Here is a 17,392-nt window from a genome sequence, read left to right as displayed (position 1 = left end):
ACCACCCACAATAACCCATGGAAGAGTACTCAACGTCCTCCTTCTCCTATCACCGGAAGAGTATTCAAAATCGATTTGGATTTCAAATTTGTGTTTATTTTCCATTTGACCCAACCCAGCATTAAATACAAGAGCCTTGCGTAAGCCATTTGAAAATTCCTTCTCGTATATTACCTCATTAAACCAAACCGAATTTAACTTATATGTAACAATCATATGCCATGTAATATTTAAAGTGGACCTAACTCCTTCGTTATTGAACAGAAATTTCATAACAAAACCAAACATATAACCGCTGAGATTCCTTTGGTTTGATAAATAAGAAAACCAAAAGTAAACCAAAAATTTTAAGAACAGAACATGTGACATAAACCGATGGAAAAAATAACTTTCCTTTATTACTTTGAGCTCACAGATTATATGAAACACATAAAGAATCTGTAAGTTACATCTTGCAAGGAGAAAATAAAAAGAGACCGTACCGACATAATTCGGATTTACCGAACAACAATGACAACTGAAAGAATACAGAAAATCATGTTCTTGTAAAGAACTTATTTCTAAGAAATTGAAATTCGACCACTTCCCCATCCAAACTGATAGAGACATTAATTCAATCAATGTTTAATAGGAGGTTTCTCCCCTTGAAGAGATCCAGAACCCACCGTCGGGCCACCAGTTTTTGGAACCGATCGTTTGCGAGGTGATGCCAAATAATTCCTCTTCCTGGAGCTAATTCCTACCAAAATCCCTTTGTTCTTAACCGCTTTTCTTTTTGCAGGTTGATCCGTTTCCAAATCATCTTCTCCCTGCGAGTTTTCCTCTTTTTCCTCTTCATGTTCTTGTTCCTTTGGGACAGTATCCGAAACAGAAACTGTACTTGCATCCTTCTCAGTGACCGGAATGACCACTTCCTCAATTTTATCTCCTTCGTGATCCCCTTTAATATCCTCTTCATTCTCTGCCTTAAACTCTCCCTCCTCATGGGCTATCTCCACACCACTTTCTTTCTCCTCCATTATGGTATCCATAAAATTCAGAGAAGATTCTCCTACGAGAGGAAAATCCTGAGCAAGCAACTGACTTAAATCATCCGAGAAAAGATCTTGTTGTTCTGCCAACCCGAGAGTATTCTCTGTCCTGCTCTTAAAAGTAACTTCTTCAGGACCCGAAAAGAGATTCTTACGCACCACCTTATTTGGGATTGTGTCACTAGAACGCCCTTCCATATTAGCACCAAGAGTACCCGAATCTGTCACCGTCTTCCCCGAATCAGAGACTAGAAAAGCCTCTAGCATCTTCTTCTCATGAGCGGAGAGACTCATCCCCACCGTGTCCGTTTTTAACGAAGATAAACCAGTTACTTGAACCGCCAAATGGGTTGTTGACGCTTGAATAGGAGCCAGAAATGGATTCCTTCTCCCCTTCTTAGCCTTGGTACCAGAAATCTGCTTAGACCGGTGCGAGTTGTCCTGATAAATTACAGCCCTGTTTTCAACCGCAGATGGTCCTTGGGAAGATTCTGCGGAGACAGCTCCATTCGAACCCGAAGAATTCCCAGGAACGAGACCATTAATGGTAGCACCTTTGTAGCTTTGAAGCTTATTATCCCGCTTTGGATCCTCTTTGTGAATATTCTGCTTTCCCTTATCCCCAAAAACTGGACACCGCATCTGTTCATGACAAAGACTGTGACATTTCCGGCAGAAACCAAAAAGTCTCTCATACCTCAGCGAGACCATCGTCTCTTCACCACTGTGAAACTCCACCGCCGCCTCAAAACACAATGGTTTAAACCCATCAAGCTTAACCTGTACCCTTCCCATGTCCAAGTCTACCGCTTGGACCTCACCTAGATCTGAACCAATACTCCGGAATGTTTCATCCGCCCAGAAGTGTAGAGGCACCCCCATGACCCGAATCCAGAAAGTGATGAGAAATGGGTATCTTCGATCCACCACTGGTTCCCACCTAACCAAAGACAGCATCCAATGATCAAAATGGAAAGGTTCCACCTTCATGATCTCCTGGATGTCCTCTTCATGGTCAAAATCGAATTGAAACCGACCTTGACCCAAGTCAGCACCGACAACTCTGTCCTCTAATTTCCAAATCCTTGGCAACATGAACAGCAAGGATTTCATATCCTGCATTGCTGGATTCATACATCTGCCGATGAGAGTCTTCGAATAGCCCTCGATCAGAGAAGTGTTATCAAAACGAGGAACCTTGATCTTAAGCTTCATGGTGTTACTCATGTTGCTGCCCTGATTAACCAAATCGCTTTGAGTCATCTCTTTCCCTAACCCGAAGCAAATCCGAAAAGATACAAACCCAGGAGACCAAAAAACCCAAATAAACTCAAAAACTTTGAGAAATTGACTTAGAATAAAGCTTTTGGTACCCTGAAACTTTGAGAATATGTTGTGATGAATAGAACCTCCAATTCGTACCTCTGATTTATACTCCAAACCCTTGATGTAAGAGTATCTCACCAAATAAATCACAGATCCGCTGAAATTAAGACATAAGCTCTCGATCCGTTCCAACCGTAAAAACCCGGATTTTGTGGCCATAACCAAGACAAAGATGGCTCTTCTTAATACAGCATTAATCCACTTCAGACCTTTGATTGCGAGATTGATACCCTTCCTTTCCTTAGACATGTCTTGTGAATCAAAGCAAATCAAGATCTTAACTCCGAATCCTAACCAAAACCTTTGAAGATGATTAAAACCTCTTTGTGCCTTTTCAGAGAAGCCCTCACTAATGCTCGTAGATTGATCAAACAGGATCCCAACAGATCTACCTTTTTCCAATCGAACCAAATCTCTCTTGTGAAAGAGATCCCTTTTCAAAACCGAAAAATCAAATTCCACTATAACCGTGAAATCAACCGGAGATCTTTCCTTGAGATCAACCATTAACAACAGATGAAGAACCATCTCAGATCAAGAACCATCTCAGATCCGAAAAGTATCAGACATCATCGCCGCTTCTTTTTTCCTTTTTTTTTCTTTTAAAATAAAAAATAATAATAATTTGTTCTAAATGAACAAAATCGACAAATTTGTTCTCTGTTTGATGAATTATAAATTGTGAACAGAAAGGTAAGTGTTACAGATTTTATGTTTTATTTACATTAGTTTAAAGTGTTTTATATAAATTAGTAATTTGGTTATGGTGAATGATAAATAATTTGGACAGTCTTAGAATTTTGGTGATTCTTTTTTTTCTCCCAGGCACGATTATCGAAGCAAGTTTTCCGATCCCGTTTTCTGACGCCGGCGAAGCTTTGGCTTGCCGGCGTCGGGACACCTCTTTCCCCTTTAAGCTGCTTCTCCTAAATCTCTCGATTATTTTCTTTTGGTCACTTTCTCAATCATCTCTAAAACCCAATCTTTCGACGGGTTTCGACGGCTCCGAACGAATCTGTGACAGAGAACGAAGGCGGTCCCCGACGACCTTCATCCAGCCTTCCCCTCTACTTAAATCAATGTCGAAATAGAAGAAGGAAGATCTCACTTTTCCCAGCGGTGCCTTACCTCACAAATCAAAATCTTTTCTCATCGCTCCGCCAAGATACTCTAGATCTCAACCTTTACATGAAGGTTCCACGCACCAGCATATGTCGATTAGCGTTGTTATTCTTGGACTGCCTTGTCTGGTGATGATGGCGGCGGTGTACAGCAGAGCTTCGCAAACCAAAGTTATCCTAGGGTTTCTTGTTTTGGACTGGGCTCAATTGGGCCCAATTGACTTTATCTTTCGGCCCATCACAGAAAGCTACAGCCCAAGTTTTCCATTTGCTTGGTCCAGGTCTGTTTTTCCTAAACTTTTGCTTAGCCCATTATCTTTGACATCTCGATTTAGTGACTTGACTGGCCGAGGACTCCGACCAAGTCCTACGTCGATATCATTGCGATGGGCATGTAATTGTATTTCTCTAACCTTGGTCAATTGCAAATCCCCAAGTACTTCATCTATTCATCAAAGCCTTAGGCTAATTGGTATGTTGTATCTAGATTCTAGATATGTTACTAGATTGGAGAGTAACGGCATTATGATCTTCTCTCTAAGGAGAGCTGATTACCGAAACTTCTCCAATCCCTTTTCCCCGTTTCCTCTGAATACAGAATCTGAACAAGTGTTATCCAACGTTTTTAAGGTTGATATTCATGAAATCAAAGGTTTGAGGAACTATGGCATTATGATCCCGTCTCTATGGAGCGGTGGTTACCTAAAATTCCTCAACTCTTTCCCTCTAACCTCACTCGACGACAGAACCAGCTTAACCTCTCTCTTTGCCGATGAGCAATTCCAACTCGCTCTTCTCGTACCGGCGAGAACCTCGGCTATGGAACTCTATTCAACGTCACTTAGTCTTTTGACCGTGACTATTGTATCATCTAACGCCTCGTCCGTGGATGACTCTTCGACAAACCGTGTTATCATTTGCACCAATTTGCTTCATAGCTTTGGCCTCCAAGCTCTCATGGATCCCTTGTCGAACTATTTTTGCTATTTTTGTGTAGCATTTGCTTTAACCTTTGTTTGTTGTTGCTACTTTGTTTTAAGCCTTTCTATCCTTGTACCCCTGGCTACTTTGAACCTTGTTTCTATTGGATGAATGAAAATAAGTTGTTTGAAAAAAAAAAAAAAAGAATTTTGGTGATTAATAGTTATGATAGTAATATTCATTTTTTTAGAATTATCATATTCTAATAAAATGTAAAATAATTATTTGTTAATGCTACATTATTGTTTAAACAAAGATAACTTGTAAATTTTAAAAAGGCTATACCCAAATTTAAATATAGTGGCCCATAACTGCATTTTGTTTGGGCCGGAATACATATAGAGTAGACTATATTCGATTGTTTTTGTATTAACTATATGATTGTATTTCTTCTCTTTTTTTGGCAAACTATACGACTATTTTTTTTTGGGCCGATGTTTTTAGAACTTTCTTGTCTATTCCTCTCTAAAACACACCCTAAAAATCTCAGTCGCTTGTTCGATCTAAGCCTATGATGCAAAATTGTCTGATAATAAAGATACCACATCTCCGTTTATCATCTGTTCATCGTTAAATCGGAATTCTACAAAGGGGTAAGCTTATTATTGATTCAGATTTTGTCTTTTACTTTTTCTAAATGTTTTGATTCAATTTCCAATCTTTCAAGTTTTATAAATGAACAGAACTCTTGGGTAGCGATTGTCAAGAACCCGATCTTATATGGGTAAGTATTGGCAATTGAAGCCTCTAAATTTTGATTTCAATTTTGTTTTGTCAAGAAAACCTAAATCGTGATTGTTTAATTTTAGTTTGTTCGTGACAATCATTGTTAGTCTTTTATCTCCATGTGTTTGGAGAAATAGATAAACATATATTCGGATATTAAATCCAATATATTCATAAGCTGGATTGTGTATAGATTTTGACAGTAGATTTTGTTACATGATAATGACAATTTGTCTATATATATATATAATTTTATATATATTTCACATAATTACAAACATGATGATGCCAAAAGAAGATGTTTATGAAGAAGATAAGTTTTATGTTGCGATTATGAGAAACCCATAGTTGTTTATAAATATGTGGTCCTGATGATAGAAAGTTCAATGTATACATGCCAGTATTCATGTCAGAGTTTAAATCTTATAAAGAAGGGAGTTTCAATGTCATCTTTTGAGCTATTCAGAATCATGAAACAGTGTTAAAGGTTTGTGAGATGATAAGGACTTTTGTTTAGTTGATAAGAATATTTAGCTATTGTTATACTTATTGAATTTGAGACAAAGTTATATATTACGTTTTTTTTTTTCATTGTATATTAAATGATTTTACTAAATTAGAGTTTAAATGTTAAATGCATACAGGCCAAGCATATTCTCCATGTTTAATTCTTATGGATGAGGCTTCTATTGATGTCGTCTTTGGAGCTATTCAGACTATTCAGACAGTATTCAGACAGCTTAAAGCAATGTTAAAGGTTAGTGAGATGATAAGGATTGCATACTTTTGTTTAGTTGTTAATTGTTACGAATGGATAGCTGCTGTTATACATTTAGAATTAGTAGAATTGTTATAAAATTTATTTTTTGTTGTCATTGTCTGTTAAAATGAGTTAACAGAATTAGAGATGAGCAATACATTAACTTCTGCTATTTTTTCATAATACTTAATTATCCTTACTGATTATTTATATGAAAAAGTTAACTTCATATTACAGTAACTTTTGAAAACAAAGTTAAGGTGTTTTGAATTGAATGTTTGAGATTCTTGAAAAAAAATTCTGATGAAAATTATAGATACGCGATTCTAAACAACATCATTTGTTCTCTGTAAAATAATTTCAGTAACACCAAATGCATGTTAGAAATAAACTTTTACCAGTAAAAGCAGATAAAAAAAAGGAAGAAGATTATTAGAGTATAAATAGAACTATAACAATCAATTCTTACAGAATAATAGTAATAATTACCTCTTACATTAAATGACTCTTGCAAAGCATAGTCATATAGGTTTTGAAAAAGAAGTGGAGTCACCTGGTTTGCAGTCATTTAATACATTTAATAGTAGCATGAATCAAAGTATCCTGTACAGAAAATAAATACACATGTGTTAATAATTGGATCACCTTAATGATTATTATAAGATTGTAATTAGTATAAGATCTAGTCAAAATAAAATATATACTTACAGTTATATCAGCGAGAATCATTTCCATTGTTTCCCCAGTGTATTGCGTGTATTGAGTCCACAAATGCACAATTTTAACTTGGATTTTCCAACTTGTTTTGAAGGGTTTGATGTCGTCAAGATTGGCGATACCAAGATTTACAGCCATTTTCTTTAAAGGAGCAAGAACAGAAGTGTTTTCGGTAAGAAAGGTTAGTGTGTATCTTCATTGGCATTTGATATTCTATATTTATAATAAGCAAGGTCGGCTAGCCTTTTTAGGGTTTAGAGAATCATATCAAAGTAATATATTTAAGAATAAGGATTGTTAAGGTATATGCTTGTTTGTTAGTATTTGAATATATAGATTTTGTTATGTTTGGTAAAATCTAATAACTGAATTCGTATTTGAAGAGATAATTCCTTATTTACTAATCAGATTGTATTGGATTTGTTTGTTATAGAAATCTCTTTTGAGTGATTGAATCTAATTTGATTATGGCATTAACTTCAGGAGATCTCAAAGAGTATATTCGAGAACATCAGAAATACCATGATCCACGAAGCCCAATCAGATGAGATCCGCGAGTATAACGGATCCGAATGCTAAGTACCAAGATCCGCGTGTTTTACCAAAGGAGTATAAATATAGATCCGACCCAATAACCCAAGATCCGCGTCTCATTAACCAGCAAATGTGCCATTTTATCCTTCCACGATACCTTTTAATTACTCTTTGAATACAAAATTTGTAATGGCATTTTTTGTAATTCTTTACCCTTGATAAGGTTATTTATTATCCAATGCTTCCCAATTAATAGTATAGATTTATTTATTAACCTCATGCGTATTATTATAGAGTACTTTTATTACTAAACATTTATTCATTGGCCCAAAAACCACTACAAGAAATCTATAATGTAAAGTCACTTAATTAACGTTACTTAAGAAAATGACGTAAAGTTGTTTAAAAAGAAGGGATCTAGAGTCGGTTTAGTAACCGACTGCAAAAACCAACGCAAATATGATTCAAATTGGTGGGCTATTTTTTTGACAGATTTAATTTGGTGGGCTATTATTCGAATTAAAGCCCAACCACTAAAGACTTAGTGAAAACACGAGCATTCTTCTTCGGAGAACATACGAGCATCTTCTTCTCCGAAGCTTCTCAAACCCAGAAAATACGAGCATCTTCTTCTTCGAAGAACTTCAGTGTCATCGAACAAATCATGGGGTTTTTCGTTTCTATGAATTTCTAAGTAGATTTCAAGCGTTCGTCAATCTCAATAGATCCCGAATCGTTCATCGATCTCATCAATCGCGATTTGATTTTTTCTCGCCGACTCCAAAATTCAAGGTACCATTCACTTGCTCCCTCTAGATTGATTGTCGACTATTAGCCTATTTGAGATTTGTGTTTGTTTTATTGAAGTTTTGATTATGCTATGGTTCTCGAAAGGAAAAAAAACTAAGAGACTTTAACATGAACATTAACATATCCTTGAAAGAGATACTGAAGCTCTTAGTTGCTTCATCAAAGAATCTGAACAACACACACAATTCATCATGTTTTCCTTGTTTGCTTCTTGCGTGAGTGAAATTGATTCTGGATTTGTGAATTTTGTTTTAAATTTTTGTTGAAAATGAGTGAAATTGATTCTCGATTTGTATTTTACACACAATTCATTGAATTTTGTTTAACACGTTTGATTGATTATAATATATCTCTGTGATGTGCTGTGAGTGTTGTGAGATATATAATTATACATGTTTTGATTCTGGATTTGTATTTTACTGATAAGCATTGAATTTTGTTTAACACGTTTGATTGATTATAATAACACGTTTGTTGCTTCTGGATTTTGTCTCAATAAGAATATATGTTTAACTGATATTTTTATGACTCCATGAGTTATCGATACTATGTTTGTGGTTTCCAATTTCCATTTCTATGGAAGTTAGAGTGTGTTTGTTTATTGATTGAACTTGTATAGTTTCAGAATTGAGAATGGACAAGTCTTGGATTACAAAACATCGTATATCTCAAGACTACATAAATGGAGTCAAAGAGTTTTTGGATTTTGCTTTTGGTTATAGTAAGACAGATATGATCAAATGTCCTTGTCAACGTTGTTTTCTTGTTAAACACAAGAATATGACTGAGATTGAGGGTGATTTAGTCTTTCACGGTTTTCTGCCTACATATACAAATTGGTATCTCCATGGTGAAGAACTGGATTTTCAAGAGCAAGAAGTGAGACTAGAACATGAATCTGATGATAATCATGTTGAAAACCCGACTATGAATCTGCTTGGAGATGTTTTTCCAAGTATGAGTAATAGTTTTAACGATGATGCTGCTAGTATGCCTACTATGGAGGATCATTCAAAGCAAAATGAGGTGTTTGATGATTTGCTAGCAGACTGCAATGAAGCTTTGTATGAAGGGTGTCACTCTTTTAGCAAGTTATCATTCATGCTCAAGTTGTATCACATCAAGTGTATAACTAGAATCAGTGACAAAGGAATGTCAATGATACTTGACCTTTTGAAAGAAGCTTTTGAGCATGCAAAGTTCCCAATTACAGAAAAGAAATGGCTTGGAAAGTGATTCAGGTATTTTCATTACCTATTAACTATTAGACTTTACTTTGGATAAGCTCTCACCATCTTTTCTGTTCATTTTTACATTAACACAGAAAAAGTTCTGGTTTGATAATCCAAGGAGGAGGAAGAAATATGTTTTATCTGCATTAGGAGTCAGATGCAGAGACTTGAAACAACGCATTTGGATGAAGTACAGAAGAAATACTATAGAGGAAGCATTTGAAGCAAGACCAGGACTAATTCCTGAAGATCAATGGAAAGAATTTGTGGAAATGCAGTTCACTGATAAGGCTAAGGTAAAATCTATTCCACAACTACTTTATAGTTTATATATATCACATACAAATAACTATGTACTGCTTTGTTACAATATAGAGAGTGAGAGAGCGTAATATTAATAGTCGAAACAATCATAAAATGCCACATACACTTGGAAAAAAGAGTTTAGCAAGAAAAGCTAATGAGATGGTACGTTTAGTCAATCTTTATTCTGCATTAATTAGTACTATGATTCTGTCAATCCTCTTTAACTTGGTGCATTTGTACATTTAGGAAGAGGAGACAGGCAAAGAACCAAATCGAGCTGAACTTTTTATTGCATCAAGGACTAGATCAGATGGAAGTTTATTGAGCAACGAAGCAAGAATCACTGTGGTAAGTTGTCAGCTTTGCTTTTAGATTGATGGTTGATCTCTGTAACTTTGAACTTGTAACTTGTCTGTTTTGTAACTTGTAACTTGCTGTTTCACTATGGTCAGTTTTGCTTTTAGATTGATGGTTGATCTCTGTAACTTGTAACTTGTCTGTTTTATATGCCTGATGATCTCTGTAACTTATGAATCTCTGTTTCATTATTTTTGCAGGATAAGCTTTCCCAAGTAATGACTGAGAATATACAAGATGAAGCATCCAATACTGAGTCTAGACCATATGATGCATTTGAACAAGTGTTTGGTTCTGAGCCTACAGGTCGAGTTCGATGTGTTGGACGTGGAGTAACACCGTCCAAGTATCTTTTGGATCAGGAATCTGTGATGTCGTCTAATGCTGAGATTTTGGAGCTAAAGACCCGTTTGAAAGGACTTGAAGATAAGCTAGAAATCGTGACAGATGCTCTTTTTGTTCTTGTTAAATCGAAAACTGAAGGAAGATACTGAAGTAAGGTACTAACTCTCTTGTCTCTTGTCTCTCTCTCTCTCTCTTGTGTTGGAATTTGATGTGAGTAGTGTTATAGGTAGTGTTGATTTGAGTAGTGTTATAGGTAGTGTATAAAGCTAAGTTGTAGATTTCAGAGATACATTATAGATGGTGTTGTTGCCGTCTATAACCAAACTGAGACTACATTATACTAGGATATGACCCGCGGTACACCGCGGGTTAATTTTTTTTATTTATGCTTAGTTTTTAGAAACTGATGAATTTTTTGTGTATAGTATTTCTTGTTGTTGTTGTTGTTTTTGTTTTTGTTGATTATAAAAAGATGATTAATCGCGGCCGAGTCCGTGCCGTAAGGGTTCGGTCTCTAGTCTGGACCACTTCGGTGGGGCCAGGACATTCGGTTATCGAAAAAAAAAAAAAAAGATGATTAATAGTCTACGGTTTGTAGTTAGTCGTAAATTTCCGAGATTATGTAGTCTAATGTTATTTTGTCTTTTATCTGGTTTTCTTGAATTATTTTTTGTTATAAACTTATGATATTTTTTGTTATATAGATTTTTGGTATACCACTGGGTATATATATATTGTGTTATTGTTGTATTAATTTTTTTTTTTTTTTATGTTTTATTGGTATAGACTTATGTTTGATTTTAGGTACACAGCATGTAAATTTTATTTATAACTAAAAATATAAAATTTAAGTTATATTTGTTTGGGACTTTTACAAAAATGCCCATTTTTCAATGCCACTTTTCAAAAATGCCCCTTCTTTAAAACCTTATAAAAAATGCTCTTAAAAATATAAGATTTACCCAAATATGTATGTAACATTATTAAAACATACACAAACTACATTTCTATGTATCTAAAATCTTATAAATACTTTATAAATACCTTATAAATGCATTTTAAATACCTTTAAAAACCTTTAAAATATTTTGTAAAACCTTTGAAAAATCTTAAAAATCCTTTAAAATAACTTGTAAAACCTTTAAAAACACCTTATAAAACCTTATAAATACTTGGATCGAGTCTTCAAGTAGTAGTTACAATCCATAAGTACCTTATAAACCTAATAAAACTTTATAAAAATTTCAGATTAAAAAAGGGGTATTTTTGAAAATGGACATCTAAAAGGAGCATTTTTGAAAAGGGGCACACCAAAAAGGGCATTTTTAACAATTTCCCTATTTGTTTTGTTAATATTATTTGTTTTGTTAAATGTTTAAGATTGTATAATTGTATTTTGATTGTTAATTTTAGAATTTCACCCGTGATATACCATATTGCTACAACCCGTCTCACCAATCACCATATAACCCATCACGTGAAATTAAACATCATTTTGTTATTTTTTTTAATAATACATTTATTTAAAAAACATATCATTCGAATAAATTTAAATTTTTTATTTTAAATGGTTCACACAATCACATAACAGTTTGATTCAAAATATAATAATGTATTTCATGAAATAAATAATTTATTTTACTCGAAATAAATAATTAGGCTAGATATAATAAATATTTATAATATGTTTAAAAATATATTTATTTTATCCACTTCATCTTTAGATTAGTAATATATATTTAAAATAATGAAAAGAACTCGTTTAAAAAAATATTATATTATACCAAAACTAATATAATGTAAAATATTTTAGTCTACTACATTTTGTTGGGATAAAAGATATTCTACTAAAAGCATGAGAATTAAAATGTTACATGGCCCAATGGCTACGTAGTCCAATACACTTCGAAGGAGAGCCAATTTTGAATCAGAAAAAGCCCAATGGTGGCTAGAAAGAAGAGATGGCCCAAGAAGGAGAGTAATCATGTACGGATTCCACGAGGCTGAGATGAAGAATCGATTGAACAGAGAAGAAGAGTCGATAATGGAGGTTGAAGGAGGTCAAACAGAGAACCATGTCTGAAGCATTTCAGAAGCTCTATGGGGATTTGATTGGCGAAGTCTTGCTGTTCGATTTCAGACAGTTAGTTCAGCCTCCCGAATCAAAGCATCGACAGATTTGAATCAATATGGAAGCGATTATTACAGAGAAGAGCATCCTATATGCGGGAGGAGAGGTCGTTGCAACGACGGGATATATTTTCTCAGACTACCCGTCGTTGTTTCATTCAATTTGACTTTAATCGTAAGAGATCACATGCTTAGTTGAATCTTTGGTTTCTGATTTCTCAACCACTTCGTTCAATTTTTTTGTTCTAAGTCTCTCTGGGCGGACTTTTCTTTATAAGATGCTTCATAATCTCCTGTTCTAACAGGCGTTGTCTTTGTTCAATTTCAGGTTCTCAAAATCTCTGGCCAGTTGATTTAATAACTCTAATATAATTAGCACATGCAAGAAATGGTAATCTCTTTCTCTCGGATCCGTTTATGCATCTATCTTATAGTTATAGTTTTATAGACCAATGCTTGATAACAATCAATCCAGTAGCTCTAAGTACGTATTGTTATTTTTTTAAAGTAAACTAAATGATGTTCTTGTTGCCAAACACCCAACACTAATTATTTACCTTGGTTAGAATAAGGTTACGTTTGCCTAATCTTGTAAATTCTGGAATTTGTGGATCAAAGATACTTGAGAACAACCTTCCCCATTAGTAATATTGAATCTAAAACAAATAAAAACAGAACTCGCTAAATATAGATGTAGAAATAAAAAAGATGAATAAGATTTTTGCTAGCTAATTATAGTACCTTATCATCAAGGAATTATAACTCGATTGCTTCATCCTGAACTCCCTTTTGCTTCCAGATTTTCAAGATTTTTACACGGATTTGCTAGTCTGATATGTGTGAATGAAGATCTGAAACATCAGTAAGATAAGCAAAATGAGAAGAAACAACAAAAAAGGTAACACAGATCATCATGATCCCATCAATAGCTTAACATGATTTAACAAATTATCATAGTTTGTAAAAGATAGATGCAACCTACCTGATTTTCTCGGTATTCCTCGTATGCAGATCAAGTTATCATAGTTTAAAAGAGTTGTCTTTGCTCCCTAAGACATACAACATATCAAGTTAGTTAATAAGAAAAAGGTTTAGAGCCAAATTTCAGTACATGAAAACTGACTTCCTCATCAGTCTAGACCATATCAAGAGTCTCCCTTTTTGACAGTATATTGTCCATGAATGCAGGATCTTAAACTTGGACGCACATGAAGCTTTGTAAAGTCTCAAATCTATGAGATTGGAGAATGAAGCAGCCATTGATTTCTGAAAAGTCTTCTTTTATTGTGTTAAAAGGTAAAATCTCTGTTGATGTGATAATTTTCTGTTATCGAAAACCTATTTATAGAGGTTATAGTCTTTTGGCCTTAGGTTTTATAAAAATTCGAAAATAGCTTTGTGATCAAGCCAGATTTGTTAGATATCATTAACTAACATTTACATAATAAGAAATCCGAAATAAATGTCAAGATATCTTCGAGAAATTAAGAATTGAATATAGCATGTTTAAAGAATATGCTTTAGTCATTTACTTAAAAATCAGTTGTTGATTAATGTCGATTTGATATGGTTCATTTTATTTAGGAAACAAATATTAATGGACTCAAAATCTTTACCATTTAAATAGGAAACAATTTAATTATAGAATATTGGTTTGTTTAAAAGATATATATGGCTGATATTTTCCTAAACTCAAACTAATAATTTCGTTTATAGGATCAATTAGTTATACAGATTCTAGATGAAATCGTTTCTCTCGCCTTTTAATAGGAAACATTTTGTATTTAGGATCAATTTCTTATAACTATATATATTCTATATATCTTTAAATCTTTCAAATATGAGAAACTTAATCATTTAAGCTTTGAATGTAGGTAGCAGCAAATATGGAAGCATTTGGTGAAAGATTTCGGGTAAAATGCTCAATTAAGGTAAAATCCGAGATTGATTTTTCCGGGTCAAAAACATTAAATTTCCGGGTCAAAATTAAACAAATTTTGACCCGATTAGGATCCCCAAAAAGTGTTGCAAAAATGTATAGTAGATGTTTTTGTTTCAGTTCACAAGGGTACTAGAAGAAGAAGTGCATAGAAATTGGATGAGTACAAGGGTACTAGAAGAAGAAGTGCATAGAAATATGATCAGATATAGCATATCATATGTTTTTATTTTTTATAGCTGAATCAGATATTCTTGTATCAGACTGTGATCAAATATTGTTTTCTATTTGACTTTGGAACATGAAAATATATAATGTATTTGGTTATTGTTCCTCATTTTTTTTACAGGTTTAATTCAGACAAAATTTAAAGACACAAATGAAACTGAAATTCAGACAAAAACATAACTAGATTTCAGACAAGTAAATGGATTCAGACAAAATATAAAGCCCATTAAAAAATTATGCCCCATATTGATTTCTGACTTTAAGTTTGAAGTCACTTTTTGAAGTGTTTCTAAAAAAAAGTCATTTGTTGTATCATTTTCAAAAATGACTTTATATTGTTAGGGTCATTTAAAAACTGACTTTAGGAAACTTGAAAAATGACTTTAAATCCCTTCTTTTTTTTTTTTTTTTTTTTTTGTGGAAGCCCCTTTGGCCCATTGGTTGAACAAGGGTTAATTAATACTTTTACACCCAGAGGTCTGGGGTTCGAGTCCCAGATACTGCGATTTATTAATAAATTTGCAGATTATTGGAGGCAAGTGTGCAGGAGATCTCCAGCGATGTACAATTATAGCCGTTCGCCAGGATTCTACGCATAAGGGAAGTGTCTATCAAGAGCATAAAGAAGGAGGTGAAGGAGGTGAGTATGAAGAAGAAGGTGAAGAAGGTGAAGAAGGTGTCGTCTGTCGTAGATCTAATAAGGGTCGGAAGGAATTGTCCGTTGTAGAATCGTCTATGTAACAGTTCTCATAATTTGCAATAAATAATAAATCCAGACGTTAAAAAAAAAAAAAAAAAATCCCTTTTTTTGTAGTTAACTAATATTAATATTATGCGGTCCAAATGACAAGCCCAATTACTTTGAAAAATCCTATATACGGAAACAAAATAAATGAAAATTTTAACCAAAAATAATGTTGACCAGTTATTTTGTATAAATAGATAACATGTTAATCTTCTCGCCGTCAAAACATTCATGATTTGTAGCAAATTTCAAATCCATCTAAACATTTTATGAAAAGTATAAAGAAATCGGTCATACTTCATCTAATCGAGAAAGTCATGAAAGATTTGAAGGTAACTTTCTTCTCTAATCTCAAATTTTCATATACTTGTTAATCGATAGTCAAGTTTTGCAATATAGTAGTTTGTCTTCAAGATTATCAATTGTAAGTTGTTTCGTTTATGAAATTGAATTAAGATTGGATTTACTAAATCATAAATGAACATTTCAATATCCAAGTCTTAGATCTTGATTTTTATTATCGTTAAAAAATCCAGGTAATCTTTGTATTGAACTCGTATCACCTATTCAAATTTATTTCAGTCTTAGATCTCGGTTTTTATTCTAGTAAAATCAAGATAATATTTTTTTTGAACAAGTATCTCCTATAATGCAAAAATTAGTTTATTCCATTAGTTTCGTTCATTTTATTTCTAGATTTATATGAAACGATGTAGTAAGCTTGCTAGATAAATTGTTGTAACCAAAATTTTTCGTTTTTCGATTCAAGATAATACTCAATTTGATCTAATAGTTTTCTTTTGATTCTATGGTAAGGTTAGGCAAAATATTCGGGATCTGAGATCTGATCGAAGATCTAATCAATCCACTCTAGGTATTTTTAATTGTAAGGTTAGTATACCCGAATCTGTGTTTTATATATAATTTTATGAAATTTATATGAAGAAGATTTATATTAATTTTATACTAATAAACAGTAAAATTGTTTAATATATCACCAAAAATAAACTCTATATTAAAATTGGTGTGTTTTTCGAACGAACATAGTAAATATGTCCTAAAGTATTTAAAACTCATTATGAACAATTTCTATTATATTTTCTATTATAGTTTATTTTTTCAATATATATATATATGTATTTTAGCTATTTGTGTCGGATCTGGATACTTAAAGACATTAGCGGATCAGGATCCGAGTAGTCGTTTTACGGATCATATTTGGGTAACTCAAAATTCTAGGGTATCAGATCCCTGTCCATCCCTACTAAATCCACTGGTTCTTTTGTTATTATCACTTCCATGAGGACCATTACAATCACTTGGTTTAAAAAGTCTTCTTCTTGAACTAAAGAGAAACATTTTTCTTGTCTTTTGCATGCTTAATAACTTAGACAGTTCATATTTATTTTTATCTTCATACTTATTTCATCAATAGTAGAAAAATGTATAATGAATGAAACATTTATAAGTGATTTTGCATATTATATGCCGTAGATGAAATAATGTGTCTCCAACAAACTGAGCAACAAGAATTATACCGACCTTCACATAACATACATGAAAAAGTTAGTAGTTCCCTTGTTAAATACCTATTAAATCCATGATATCAAACACAAAGATTAAGGTATTTTTAGTAAGGAAATTGTAGAAACGAACAATATTAACATGTTAAACAGTAAAACACAATCTTCTTTAAAAGACATATAAACACAAGATATTTAAAAATATTAAGAAACTAGATTGTTACCCGCGGTACACCGCGAGTTGAATATTTTTATTATTTGTTATTTAATAATACAATAATAATTGGTTTTATTTTATTTTGATTTTTTTTTGTGGTGATATATATATATTTATGTATTATAGTTGGGATTGTGTTATAAGTTATCGATATTATTTGTGTATAACATGTTTTAATCGAGTCATATGTGTTACATAAAAATTATTTCCTTTTATATTAATCGTCTAATTGATACTACATAATTATTTATTTTTTAAAAGTTTGGTAATGTGTAAACATACAACTTGTTTCAACTGTAAGATT

At 33.1% G+C, this 17,392-nt stretch overlaps 2 protein-coding genes and 1 long non-coding RNA gene across 7 annotated transcripts; 2 read left to right on the top strand and 1 right to left on the bottom strand.

Annotated features, from left to right (window-relative positions):
• Positions 1 to 3,248: 3,248 nt before the first annotated feature.
• On the top strand, positions 3,249 to 4,638 carry LOC9330552. Its single transcript, XM_002894445.2, has one exon. The coding sequence runs from the start codon at positions 3,629 to 3,631 to the stop codon at positions 4,628 to 4,630; it is 1,002 nt and encodes a 333-aa protein (XP_002894491.2). The 5' UTR covers positions 3,249 to 3,628; the 3' UTR covers positions 4,631 to 4,638.
• Positions 4,639 to 7,832: 3,194 nt separating this feature from the next.
• On the top strand, positions 7,833 to 14,712 carry LOC110225081. 5 transcript variants are annotated; one of them, XR_002329492.1, is made up of 10 exons: positions 7,833 to 8,048; positions 8,686 to 9,307; positions 9,391 to 9,594; positions 9,674 to 9,766; positions 9,851 to 9,952; positions 10,162 to 10,456; positions 12,765 to 12,827; positions 13,625 to 13,732; positions 14,311 to 14,367; positions 14,496 to 14,712. XR_002329492.1 is itself a non-coding variant. In XM_021013798.1 (7 exons), the coding sequence occupies exons 2-6, from the start codon at positions 9,287 to 9,289 to the stop codon at positions 10,453 to 10,455; spliced, it is 714 nt and encodes a 237-aa protein (XP_020869457.1). In that variant the 5' UTR covers positions 7,833 to 8,048; positions 8,686 to 9,286; the 3' UTR covers position 10,456; positions 14,496 to 14,712. The 5 variants fall into 5 exon arrangements, 2 of the variants coding, with proteins under 2 accessions (XP_020869457.1, XP_020869456.1); XR_002329491.1 differs by having other exon boundaries at positions 10,162 to 10,461; XR_002329490.1 differs by lacking the exons at positions 13,625 to 13,732; positions 14,311 to 14,367; positions 14,496 to 14,712 and adding exons at positions 12,201 to 12,611; positions 13,236 to 13,302 and having other exon boundaries at positions 10,162 to 10,461.
• LOC110225082 lies at positions 12,836 to 13,628 on the bottom strand. Its single transcript, XR_002329493.1, has 3 exons — positions 13,560 to 13,628; positions 13,419 to 13,485; positions 12,836 to 13,287 (listed from the first exon to the last, which is right to left on the bottom strand). It is a non-coding gene; the product is annotated as an uncharacterized LOC110225082 (long non-coding RNA).
• Positions 14,713 to 17,392: the final 2,680 nt, after the last annotated feature.

Source organism: Arabidopsis lyrata (genome assembly GCF_000004255.2).
Source record: "Arabidopsis lyrata subsp. lyrata unplaced genomic scaffold ARALYscaffold_1, whole genome shotgun sequence".
Classification (NCBI taxonomy): domain Eukaryota; kingdom Viridiplantae; phylum Streptophyta; class Magnoliopsida; order Brassicales; family Brassicaceae; genus Arabidopsis; species Arabidopsis lyrata.
The sequence above is the reverse complement of the archived record's forward strand: the minus strand, read 5'-3'. Positions and strand labels throughout refer to the sequence as shown.